The sequence below is a fragment of the Acanthamoeba castellanii genome (assembly GCF_000313135.1).
Source record: "Acanthamoeba castellanii str. Neff unplaced genomic scaffold scf7180000084757, whole genome shotgun sequence".
NCBI classification, from domain to species: domain Eukaryota; phylum Discosea; order Longamoebia; family Acanthamoebidae; genus Acanthamoeba; species Acanthamoeba castellanii.
This window is the reverse complement of record NW_004457453.1, coordinates 83,680-95,569: the sequence shown is the minus strand read 5'-3', so window position 1 is coordinate 95,569 and position 11,890 is coordinate 83,680. Positions and strand designations below refer to the sequence as shown.

At 59.0% G+C, this 11,890-nt stretch overlaps 4 protein-coding genes across 4 annotated transcripts; 3 read left to right on the top strand and 1 right to left on the bottom strand.

Moving 5' to 3' along the window:
- Positions 1-79: 79 nt before the first annotated feature.
- Positions 80-1,746, top strand: ACA1_207970 (Myblike DNA-binding domain containing protein; the record flags this gene model as incomplete). Its single annotated transcript, XM_004339898.1, has 7 exons — positions 80-152; positions 245-423; positions 517-836; positions 882-939; positions 1,023-1,151; positions 1,260-1,466; positions 1,543-1,746. 7 exons carry the CDS (start codon positions 80-82, stop codon positions 1,744-1,746), a joined length of 1,170 nt encoding a protein of 389 aa, XP_004339946.1.
- Positions 1,747-2,124: 378 nt separating this feature from the next.
- Positions 2,125-2,577, top strand: ACA1_207960 (uncharacterized protein; the record flags this gene model as incomplete). Its single annotated transcript, XM_004339897.1, has 2 exons — positions 2,125-2,187; positions 2,392-2,577. The coding sequence occupies 2 exons, from the start codon at positions 2,125-2,127 to the stop codon at positions 2,575-2,577; spliced, it is 249 nt and encodes an 82-aa protein (XP_004339945.1).
- Positions 2,578-3,663: 1,086 nt separating this feature from the next.
- Positions 3,664-3,985, top strand: ACA1_207950 (uncharacterized protein; the record flags this gene model as incomplete). Its single annotated transcript, XM_004339896.1, has 2 exons — positions 3,664-3,772; positions 3,813-3,985. 2 exons carry the CDS (start codon positions 3,664-3,666, stop codon positions 3,983-3,985), a joined length of 282 nt encoding a protein of 93 aa, XP_004339944.1.
- A 1,199-nt stretch (positions 3,986-5,184) lies between these two features.
- On the bottom strand, positions 5,185-11,517 carry ACA1_207940 (TBC domain containing protein; the record flags this gene model as incomplete). Its single annotated transcript, XM_004339895.1, has 12 exons — positions 5,185-7,006; positions 7,097-7,553; positions 7,662-8,708; positions 8,788-9,283; positions 9,383-9,559; positions 9,664-9,924; positions 10,051-10,173; positions 10,291-10,412; positions 10,494-10,815; positions 10,927-11,120; positions 11,248-11,386; positions 11,476-11,517. The coding sequence occupies 12 exons, from the start codon at positions 11,515-11,517 to the stop codon at positions 5,185-5,187; spliced, it is 5,202 nt and encodes a 1,733-aa protein (XP_004339943.1).
- Positions 11,518-11,890: the final 373 nt, after the last annotated feature.

Here is an 11,890-nt window from a genome sequence, read left to right as displayed (position 1 = left end):
CTTCCGCTCGTGGCGAAACTTTGCCGGCGCCGACGAACACGACCCCGAGGAGGCCGAGACCCGAGAAGAGAAGCGATGGATGGAGCGGCAAAACGAACGCGAGAGGAAGCGCAAGAAGAGGGAAGAGCTCACTCGCGTTGCCACTCTCGTTGGTACGAATGCAGTGCAACACACACACACGACACACACGACACACCACACACAACGTCACTGATGGCTCACCATTCCCTGTTTGGCTTGGCAGAGGGCGCCTTCAAGCGAGATCCGCGCATCAAGCGACACAAGTTGGCGGAGAAGGAGGCCAAGAAGCGTGTCAAGCAGGAAAAGATCGACGCCATCAAGAGGGTGCGGGAGGAGCAAGAGCGAAAGGAAGCCGAGGAGCGAGAAGCCAAGGAGAGGGAAGCCAAGTCCAAGGCCGAAGAGGTACGCACACGAACTTCATCATTCCTTTTTCTTTTTCTTTTTCTTTTCTCGAGCGAATTAATTTTTAATTAACAATAAACAAAAACAAAACAGGAAACGAAGGAGAGGCAGAGGAAGGCGAACGCTCTTCGCGACGCGAGGGCCAAGCTGAGGAAGTTTTGCAGGAGCGCCAAGGACCTCAAGGCGCCCACCAGCGATGTGGAGCTCATGTGCAGCAACCTGCCCGTCGAGCGTCTCAAGGCCCTCATCGAGGCCATCAAGACCAACCAGAACGCGCAGGACGCCTTCGACGCCGAAGTGCGTTTCCTCAAACCCAACCACGTCCCCGTCGAGGAGAAGCAGAAGCAGAAGGAAGAGGACGAGCAGCAGCTCAAGGCCGCCACGGAGGAGAAGAAGGCCAAGGCCGCCATTCCGTGGACCGACGACGAGCTGGGCCTCCTCGCCCAGGGTATCGCCAGGTACCCCGGCGGCAGCCCCAACAGGTGGCGAATGATCGCCGACCTCGTCAACTCCAAGGTACCACCCATCATCATCATCATCATAATCACCGTCATCGTCATCATCGTCATTGTTGATTGATTGATTCATTTCTTCATCAGGCGGACCGAGCCAACGGCGGCAAGTCCAGGTCTGTGCAGGAGATCATCGCCAAGGTGGGCGAGATCAAGGTCGTGGCCGAGAAGAGCGCCCTGCCCGGCGTGCAGATCGAGGATCACAAGCACAAGGGAGTACGTACCCCACCACCCCACACCCCACCCCGAAGCACCACCAACCGCATTCTAACAATCAATCAACCAACCAATCAACAATCAAACCACGATCAGGTCAAGGTGCAGAAGTTGAACGCGGGCGGACCCATCGGCGGCATTTCGCTGCGCACGCAGATCCCCGACCTCGCGCCGGTGGTGGAGGAGAGCAACGGAACCGCACCCCACCAGGCCAACGGCAAGAAGCAGCCCCAGCAGGGCGAAAAGAAGAAGGCCGCCGCTGCCCCTTCGCCCTCTACCACCACGACCGCCACCTCCGAATCCACGGCCGAGAAGGTGCGCATTCTCTCTCGTGTCGTGTCGTGTCGTCGCGATTCGTTAGCTCACAGCTGTTATCTGCCAACGTCCACAGGAATCTGCCTCGACAGCGTCGCCAGCGGAGTGGTCGCAGGAGGAGCAGAAGGCTCTCGAGGCTGCCCTGAAGAAGTTCCCGGCCTCCCTTGGCGTTTCGCGCTGGGACTCGATCTCTGCGGCCGTCGCCGGCAAGACCAAGAAGGACTGCGTCGAGCGTTACAAGTTCATCGTGGCTCAGCTCCGTGGCAAGAGCAACAAGTGAGAGGCTGCCCCTTCTTTCTTTCTTTTTTTCCCTCTTCCGTTCTTTGTTCAACGCGAAATAAGAGACTTTCACGACCCTCTGTTCGTTACTTGCAAACTTTTTTGTTATTTGTTTTTTTTTGTTATTTGTTTTTTCCTCAGACAAAGCTTCGCGGATGATGGACATCGGCTTTATTTCGGGTTACATATAACCACCTCTTTATCTCCCATCAACACTCACCATTGGCCGGTAGTTATCCAATCCCCAGCTGGCCTGAGCTGGCCAGGTATAAAAAGAAAGGTGGCAGCAAGTACCACGTTGCCACAACCCAAGGTGGTCCAACGTTTGATGTGACACACAACTGATCTTCATCTCTTTTTGTTTTACTTATTCCTCTTCATGTTCAAAGGCCAATCCTACTGCTACTGGAGCCAGATGGCTGGACCCATCACTTCTTACAAGGTGCATGTGTTTGCTTATGCTTGGTGGACCCCTACCACAGAGCAGCTGTGAAGGCACTGACCTCCCCTAAGTGTAAGTGGCCCCCTTGTTCCCCTTTGAGTCCAGCCCCTTGTTGTTGAACTCACTTTGTCTTGTTACTTCATGTGTTCATGTGTTTGTTTGTTTGTTCATGCATTTGTTTGTTGGGTGAGGGGGCTTCTGCAGTGGATCATAGGCTGTGGGCAATGCAACAAGCAACCACACCATGGTGGCAGAGATGTCAACAAGATCAGCAATGTCACTGCCATCTGTGCCTCCCTCAGTGGGGTGCTCATGCCAGTGTGGCTGAAGCAGGAGGTGGTGGTGGAGGTGGAGGAGAAGCAGCAGCAACTCCTGCCCATAATCAACTGAGAGCTTAATGATAGCCACCATGTGTTGAGGAATTGGCTGGCAAGCAACACAAGAGAGAAACAGGTGGTTGATGCAAAAATGGGCATACAATCATCTGTTGTCTGCAAAATCATTTGTCATCTGCAATATAGCTATAAAATCATATGTATATCTGCAAAATGGCCACAAAATCATCTGTATTCTTCTCTTCTTCTCTTCTCTCCCCACCCACAGGAACCAGCAACATCTCAGCCATTTGCACATCATGCCAAGCCCAAAAGATGCAGGGGGAGGAGGAGGAAGGTGGCCTACTCCTTTGCCATTTGACTTGACCACTGATCAGCTCTTGCTTGGACTTGTCCAAGTGGGAATTGGAAGAGGAGAGGTGGCAAGGTGTCCTTTAGGGTGAAGAGGTAGAGAGCCCTGCCAATCAGTCTGCCAGCCTACACCCCTGACAGCAATAAACACTTAGTTGGCAGAACCCAGACCCACACTCAGCAATTTTTGTGTGGTCTTTCACCATGTCAACCAAAAGTCATTCACCCCCTCCTGGACAGAGGTAGTTGTTCTCTTCTGCCTCTTCTCCTCCTCCTCCTCCTTTGAGGTTCTCCCAATTTGCACCTTGGGTCAAACTCTATAGTGCTCTCATTGACCTGCTTGCCCTTGGGAACACACACAACATGTGTGTTGTCTGGCTGCAACCTGAGGGCCACCCAGGTCGCAGCTTCTTCTTCCACCATGTAGTGTTGGTTGACAATGTGGGTGACCACTGGACCTGGTTTGTGAGCAGGGTAGGTGTTGAGCTCATGGCACAGGCCGCAATAGCAGTTGCCAGCAGCACCTTCTTCCTCTTGTTGCCACCACAATCCTTATCCTTCATTATTTTATTCCCAGACAGGCCACTTCCAACAACAACCCAACAACCAACAAAAACTCAGTGGGCAGAACCCACCAATATGCCCAACAAGGGGTACTATTTCTGTTTGGGCGCCTGGGCGTTTTGGTGGGTGGAAGGGGGGGTTGGGGGTTGGTCAGTGTTGTTGGTGTTGTAAAACTAGATGTGTATTTGTTGTAGGTGACAGCAGCATCAGCAGTGATGGTGGTGGGATGCAGCAGCTGGGGCTTGGCAAAGCCCTGCAACTGGTTGCTGTGATGAAGCACAGGTGCAACAAGGAGAGGGCCAATACCAAACTGCTGCACAACCAAGTGGACAATGGTGTGCTGGAGAAGGAGTGGCTCTCCTCCTCCTCCGGAAGAGTGGGAGGAGGAGAATGATAATTATGGTGACTATCTCCTCAGCAATGAGGATATCACTGAGATGACTACTGAAGAGCAGAGCTTGATGCAGGAGGTGGCCACTCTTGACAGCCAGATCCAGACCAAGGAGAAGATTGTGGCCTTCCACAAGAACCACAGTTGGCACAGATGAGTGCAGTGAGTGAGCTGGAAGAGCAACCCATCAGCTTACCCTCATGACTCCAGTTGCCAACTGCCTACCCTCATGATGATACCCATCATGGTTTCCCTCTTCCTTGTGCCTGGTGTTCCTCTTCCTCTTACTTGCCTACAATTCTGCACTGCCCTTGATTCAGAATGAGTAAAGGTAGGGGTACATGCACCTCCAAGGGGAATGATATATATAAATATACACATAGATATATTCAGCCACTGCAGAAAAGAAAAAGAAGGAGAAAGTCAATAAAGAAATAGAAATGGGCAGGATGGGGAGGAGGAGAAAAAACCATGGTTTGTTCAGATCCCAGAAGCATGGGAAAGTTGTATGGAGGCTATCCAAGAGGGGACATATACCCTCACAATAAAGGTATTGACATGAACCATGTTTTTGTGGCCTAGACATGTCAATTTCTCACATAGAGAAGGGGGGTTGATAGAGAGATATATGTGTACAGAGACATATCCATGCAGTGTGGTGGCAGTGGTGGTAATGTCACCCCATCTGGAGTACACCAGTCCTGAACCAATCTGATGGTGCATTGTTGCTTCTTCTTCTCTCTCACCTGGGTGTGCTGTGTGTGTGTAATGTGTGCTATGTGTGCAGGCAATTCAGTGATAAAGTTGGTCAATTGTGAGATGATGGGGATGTTGGATTGGGGTGACATGAAGAGGCTAGCTCTGAACTTGTCACCCCTTTCACTATGTCAGCAGGACTTGTTCATTCTTATGTGTACCCTTCTGTAGGAGTGCCACCTTCAGTCTGGAGGTGTTTCCCATCACATTATTGGACCCAGACCCTGATGAAGTGCTGCTCCTCTGGCACCAGGGCTGGGCCAACTTCTTTGATGTGGAGACCAGAGCCACCCCACCCAGGGCGAGTACCTCCGTGCGCGCCCACGCATGCGTGGAGGAGTGCAAGAGTGCAGATGCTTCTCACCTGTGAGGGAGTTGCTGACTGTTTCACCCTTTACACCCCGGCCACACTTCACGTGGGGTGTGGTGGAAGTGGGTTGGGCCACTGTTCATCGGTGAGTGGTGGTTGATGAGGGTCCAGACACCACCTCCTTGATGGACCTCCGCAGGACAACCTCCGTGGGTAAAGTACATGTGTACATTTATTTGTTGGGAATGATCGCACTGTGTTTGAGTGATGGTGGTGATGATGGTCTCGCCTCACTGTGTGAGGCTGTCGTCGGAGGAGGTCATGGCGTCGCGGGACGAGCTCGTGCTGGCCGGGGCCGGGGGCGGCTTCCTCGGGCTGCCCTCCTGCGCCTGCGGGTGCGGCGTCGTGCGGTTGAAGGTGATCGGCGCGATGTGGGCGCGCGGCGACGGCGGCGTCTTGAGCATGCCGTTCGACGCCGCCGACGACCCACCGCCGCCGGCGTTGCGTCGGGGCGACGACGGCAGGTGGAAGCTCAGCGAGTGGCCGTGGTGCAGGTGAGGCAGCGGCAGCAGCCCGAACGCCTTCTTGTGCTGCTTGTCCTGCTTGCCGACGATGTCACTGCCACCACCGCCGCCCGCGCCGCCATCGCCGCCGCGCTCGTCGACCTCCGACGGCGACGCGTCCTTCCGCTTCTCGAGCTTGTGCTGCTTCTTCAGCTCCTTCTCCTCCTCCTTCCGCTTCCGCCGGCTCTCCTTCTCCTCCTCCTCCTTCCGCCGCTTCATCTCCTTCTCCTCCTTGTGCCGTCGCTTCTTGTCACTATCGTCCAGCCCGTCCCTCTCCCTCTCCTTTTCTCTCTCCTTTTCCTTCTCCTTTTCCTTGTGGTGGTGGTGGTCGCCGTGGTCGCCGCCGCCGCTGAGCACCTTGCGCCGCTCCTTGTCCTCCTTGCTTCGTCGTCGGGCCTCCTTCTCGTCCATGCGCTCCTTCTTCCGCTTCTCGCGCTCCTCCTCCTTGGTGCGATCCTTGTCCCGCCGCCGCTGCTCCTCGATCCGCTTCCGGTCGTCGCGCTCGCCACGATCGCGGTCGCGGTCGCGGTCCTTGTCCCGCCCGCCCGCGCCCTTGGTCTTGGCCAGGATGTCGGCCGAGTACTTGAAGAACTTGGCCCGGCGCCGGCCGCTGCCGCCCTCGGGCCGCTCGCCGTCCTCGCTCCGCCTCTGGTGGTGGTGGTGGCCGCCGCCGCCGCCCGACGACGACTGGCCGTAGTCCAGGCTGCTTCGGCTGCTGCCACCGTCGTCGCTCCCGCGGTCCGAGTCGCTGCCATCGTCGTCGCTGTCGCCGCCGCTCCGGTCGCCGCCGCCGTTGCTGGCGCCGCGCCGGTGCCTGGCCGACAACTCGTCGTCGGAGGTGCGCTCCCACTCCTCCTCGTCAGACCGCTTGATCTCGGACGCCGCCTGCTGCGCCTGGCGGGCGGCGGCCTTGCTGTTGCTGCGCCCGCGCTGGTGGTGGTGGTGCGGGTGGTGGCTCTGGGGCGAGGTGGCCAGGTTGAGGTTGGGCTCCGACAGCGAGAGCCGCCGGCTGTTACGCAGCTTGCTTCGGATCTTCTTGCGGCGGCCCTCGGGGCTCGTACCGAGCTCGCGCCCCGCCAGGTCGCCGTCGCTGCCCGAGTCCTCGTCGGCGCTGCTGGTCAGGTCTTCCCGCAGCTCCTCGATCTTGGGCAGCAGCGGCGGACTCCGCCCGCCGGGCGTGACGGTGGCCTTCATCACCACGGCGGGCGCCAGGTCGCCAGCGGCCGCAGCGCTGATGTAGTCCACCGCCTCCTTGCTTCGCTTGAGCGGCGTCGTGTGGGACTGCTCGAGCGCGAGCCCGCTGGGCTTGCTATCGACACGGTCCATGGCCTTGAGTGAGTGCACGGGCGACATTTCGTCGCTCCGCTTGCCGGCGGCCGCGGCTACGGCGGCGCCGGCCGTGCGGATGAGGAAATCCTCCTCGAGCTGCTCGGCCCGTTTCCGCTCGACGAAGGCGCCGGCGTGGTCGAGCAACCGGCCGCTGGGCTCCTTCTTCAGTAGATTGGCCACCGAGGCACGCCGCTCTCGCACCTTCTTCGTCTTCCGCACCCTGCCCAGGCAATCGCGAAGCTGTCAGCACTCACAGTGACATGACACACAGCACACACGACACGACACGACACGAGCGTGACACACGAACCTGGGGAGATGGGTGGTGTTGGAGGTGACGAAGATGGAGCTCTTGAGCTCGTCATCGCGCTCGCTCTCGTCGGTCTCCGAACTCGATTCGTCTTCGCTCTGTTCCTCCTCCTCCTTTTCTTTGTCCTTCCGCTCTCCCCCGCTGTTGTCGTGGGTCGTCGGCTGCTGCGATGGCCGCTGCTGCTGATGTTGTGTTCGGCCCGACGCCGCGCGGACCCCCGACGACGACGATGACGCGAAGAGGCCCTCGGTCGTTCGGCTGAGCGCGGACGTGGAGAGGCTCTCGGTCGCCCTGAGATCGCCCGACGAGGACGACGAGGCGACGACCGGCGCGGCCTCGTGTTCGCCCGGCCTGTGCCGCGGCGAAAACGTGGTGTCCGTCTGCGAGCGACGCCGCTCGATGACCGTCTCCCTCTCCTTGCCCTTTTCCCGACGAGCCGAATCCAGCGCATCCGGTTCTGTGGCACGACACGACACATACGACACACACGACACGAGCATGTCAGCATGTGCTGTCACGACACGACACGAGCGTGCCAGCGAGAGGTGTGTGTGTGTGTGTGTACCGCCGAAGGTGGTCTCGCGCTCCTCGCCCTCGTCCTCCTCCACGAAGAACCGGCGGTGGGTGACGGAGGGCTCGCCCGAGTCGTCGGCGCCGGTCCGGGTGCGGGGCGACACGAGCGACGCGTCGTCCTCCTTGATTATGTCCAGGTAGCCGTCCGAGTGCCTGCGCCGCTTCTTGAACAGGAAGCGCTGCAGGTACTTGACGCCCTTGTTACCATCAGCGCCGGCGCGGTCCTCCGCAGCCGACTTGCGCCAGGCGAGGTTGAGATCGAGATCGAGACGCACGATGCGCTTCTCGCGCTCGTCGTCGTCGTCGGGCTCGGGCTCGAAGACGTCGCCCGAGTCGTCGGCGTTGACGTCACCCTTGAGCCGGTTGCCCACCCGCTCGCGGCTCTTGCGGCTGCGCGTGCGGCCGAGCGAGGCGAGTCGGCGTCGACGGCTCTTGATCTTGCGCTTGCGTCGCTTCTCCTTCTCGGCGTCGTTGGCGTCGAGCACGTCGTCGCTGTGCGTGACGCGGATGGGCGTCGACGGCTCGCTCTTGCTGCCGCCGGCCAGCCGGGCCGCCTCGTCGACGGGCGTCTTGGCGCCGCTGGCGGCGGGCACCACGCCATCACCGCTCTGGCCGTTCTCGCCGGCGTCTGCCGCCTGTGCGGTGCCGCTGCTGTCCGGCTCCGCGGTGGCGCCAGGCGCGGTGGGCTTCGGGTCGAGCTCCAAATGGAACAGCTGCTCGCGCTCGGCCTCCTCCTGCTCGCGCTTCGCCTTGCGGCGGCGGGCGCTGCGGCTCTCCTCCTTGCCGGCCTCGTCCGACGCCTCCCGTCCGGTCGGCACCGGGTCCGTTACCCGTTCGGTCTCGCTGACGGTCTCGGACGAGACAGTGTCGTCGTCGCTGGAATCGGTGTCGGAACTGTCGTCCATGGAGCTGGTGGACTCGTCGTCGTCGCTGCCGGTGGCGTCGGTCGACGTCGACTCGTCCTCCTCCGCTCGCGACAGCCGCTCCTTGGACGACAGCCGCGTGAGCGCGGACATGATCTTGTTGTCCGCGGCACCACCTGATGTGTGTCGTATGTGTTGCGTCGTGAGCATTGGGCCACGTTTCGCAAACAAAAGCGTTGCGTGCGCGCGTCGTACCAACGAAGGGAATGCTGGTGCCGTCGAACTGGACCTTGCGAGGCGTGGGCGACGGCGACGGGGTCTTGACTATGTAGCCCGGCGGCGCGGACATGGGCGGCTGCGAGCTGGGCGAGCCCACGCCGCTCATGTCGGCCGACGTGAGGAAGGGGATGGTGGTGAGCGACCCGGTCGTGCCCTCGGGGATGGACATCGGGCCGAGCGGTGTCTTGGCCGTGGCGAACAGGGACGAGTCGGACCGGGTGCGGATGGGCATCGTCATGTAGGTTGGCAGCGGCGGCGACGACGAGGGCGTGGGCGTGGGAGTCTGCACGGGCGTCGACGGCGCGCGCGGGAAGTGGGTCGGCGCCGACGTGGAGCGCGCAGAGAGGGGCGTGCCGGAGGGCGAGGCGATGGGCGGCGCCGGGGTCTTCGACTCCTTGAGCAGCTGGAAGCGGTGGTAGTCCCGCATCTCGTTGATGAGCTTGCTCGTCACCCACCAGAAGTCCTCTGTGATCTGTTTGGTGACGACAACGACAACGACCGCGACAGGTCAGTCATTGTCTGGTAGACCACCGCGCGCGAGAGCTCTGCATATGAACGGTAGCTAGGGTACCTCGAGCAGGGTGTCGCAGTCGAGGTTGGTGAACTTGAGCTGAATGACGAGCTTGGAGAAGTCCTTGGTGTTGAGGATGAACTTTTGGTTGAACTTGAACACGGCCAACGCCACCTTGAACATGAAGGTGCTGTCGTAGCCCTCGCAGAACAGAATGTCCAGTATGCGGATGCTCGTCTGATATGTGAACGTGTCGTTCAGTGAGCCCCCTCGGTGCGTTGCCACGACACACGACACGACACACGACACGACACGCGCAGCAAGACAAAAGGGTGCCGTACCTGCATGGGGATGTAGCCGATGAAGAGGCACATGAACCAGGGGAAGGAGATGAGCACGAGTGGCAGCTGAATGCTCTCCAGGTGCGCGTTGAGCTTGGGGAAGTGCTCGGCGACGAGGTCCTCCAGCACGTGCTGATCGGTCATCGAGCCCAGCATGTCGGGCGTGAAGTACTGCGGGAACAGCTCCTCGCACAGGATCGTGAGCGCCCAGAAGGTCTCCTCCTCGCCCATGAACAGCAACAGCAGCGAGCAGATGATGTTCTGTAGTGGGCCAACAACAACAACAACACGCAACACGCGACACACAACGGCGTGAGATGAGTGTTCACAGAGGAGGAGAGTTCGGCGGTGAGCGGGGAAAAAGAGAACAAAGAGAGCGAAGCGCACCATGGACTGGCAGTAACCAAGCGAAGGGTTTCGCCACGAGTAGGCGATGAGCACGTTGCGCAGGGCCTGCTTGCCCGATTCGCTCTGAAAATAGGGATGCTCGGGAAAGCTTCGGTTGACATCCTGTTTGAGTGAAGAGGAAGAGGAAGAGGGGGAGAGACAGAGAAATTGAGCAACACTCAAAAAAGAAGAAGAAGAAGAAGAAGACGACGAGATAAAAGAGAGAGGGAAAAAGCCAACCCTCTCAATCTCGGAGATGGCGTCCGAGTTCTTTCCGTCAAACTGTTTGAGAAGGTTCTGGTACTCGCCGGGCTTGATACAAAAGCTATGCGCGCTGCCCAGAAAGATCTGCCAAAGGCCGCCTGTAGCCCCCCCCCAAAAAAACGCGTGTCAGCAGACTGGGTCGGACAGGGCACGGCAGTGCCCTATGTTGGTGCACGTACCCTTGAGCTCGTCCGGAATGCCGTAGCGCACGATGTCGCGGAGCGCGTCGGAGGTCTTGAGCATCTGGATGCCCCAGCCGTACTTGCCGATGTACTCCTCCCACCGCTTGCGCTGCAGCTTCTGCTTGATGGCGTAGTCGGATCGGAAGTGCTTGCTGTCCTTGACGATGGGCCCGAGGCCGACGAAGCCAAAGTCGTCCCAGGGTCCCTCGGCCGGAGGCACCTTCTCCAGCAGCCGCTCCGAGCTGCGGATGCGTCGCGACCACAGCTGCACCATCAGCTCGCAGCAGTGCTGCCGTCGCCACAGCAGCGAAAAGGAAAACTGGTAGCATCGGGCCACACCGAAAAGCGAAGCAATGGCGTGCGTGAGTCTTCGGCGTCACACACACACACACACACGCAAAACACAAGAAGAGGCGAGGACCGAGCGTACTTTGTTGGATTGGGTGTTGACCTGAATGAGCTTGCTATCTACAGATATGATGTCGAGCACTTCGCGGAAGGGGATGACCACGGAAAAGCTGTGGCCTTCCACGTCGGCGTGGAAGCACACGTAGTTGGCCGATATGTGCAGGGTGCCCTCGTAGACCTGAATGATGTTCTCCATCCATAGGCTGCCGCAGAACTCTGTGGCCGGGCAAGAAACGATTGGTTGGAACGCATCATCACGACACCACACACACACACACACACACACACACACAGAGAGAGAGAGAGAGACGACTATTGCGCGCAGACAGCACGGAAGATGTACCTGCGATGAGGAGCTCCTCCTTCGGCATGCGGAATGTCTTGCGATGCTTCTCGCGTTCGATTTCGCACAGAAGCTGCTCTCGCGTTATGCCCATCAGCCGCGCCTTCGCTTCTTCGTCCCCGTCACGATCTGCCGCTTCCTGGATTCGACGAAGCGTGTGAACATACGGGTCAGTCGCTCGCATTATTATTTTCACCCCTCAGCACTCACGAGAAAAAGATGTCGCACCTCGAGCAGCGCCATGTGCCATATTCGGACCAGGAGGCCCATCGTTTGCTCAAAGTCTGCGAGAGAGTGAAACAAAAACTAATTGGGCAGAAAGAGGAAGAGTTAAGGACAGTCACAGCCACAGAACAACACCATCGGCGCGGCAAAGGGGGCAAGAAGAAGATAGGAAACAGCAGTTACCTCTTCGTGGTAGGCGCCGAGGCAAGTTACGTAGATGGCCGGGACGGTGCCATTGACCGCCGTGGCGCGCGAGAGCGACGTGATGACCCGCCAGTAGATGGCCACGCGTGTGTTGAGCCGCGGACTGTGGAAGCAGACGTGTCGCGGGGTGACTAACAAGAGGCCTCGTCGCTCGACACCCTTTCGCTCCAGCGAACACGGATACTCTGTGCGCGTAAACACGGTGTTCGCGTCA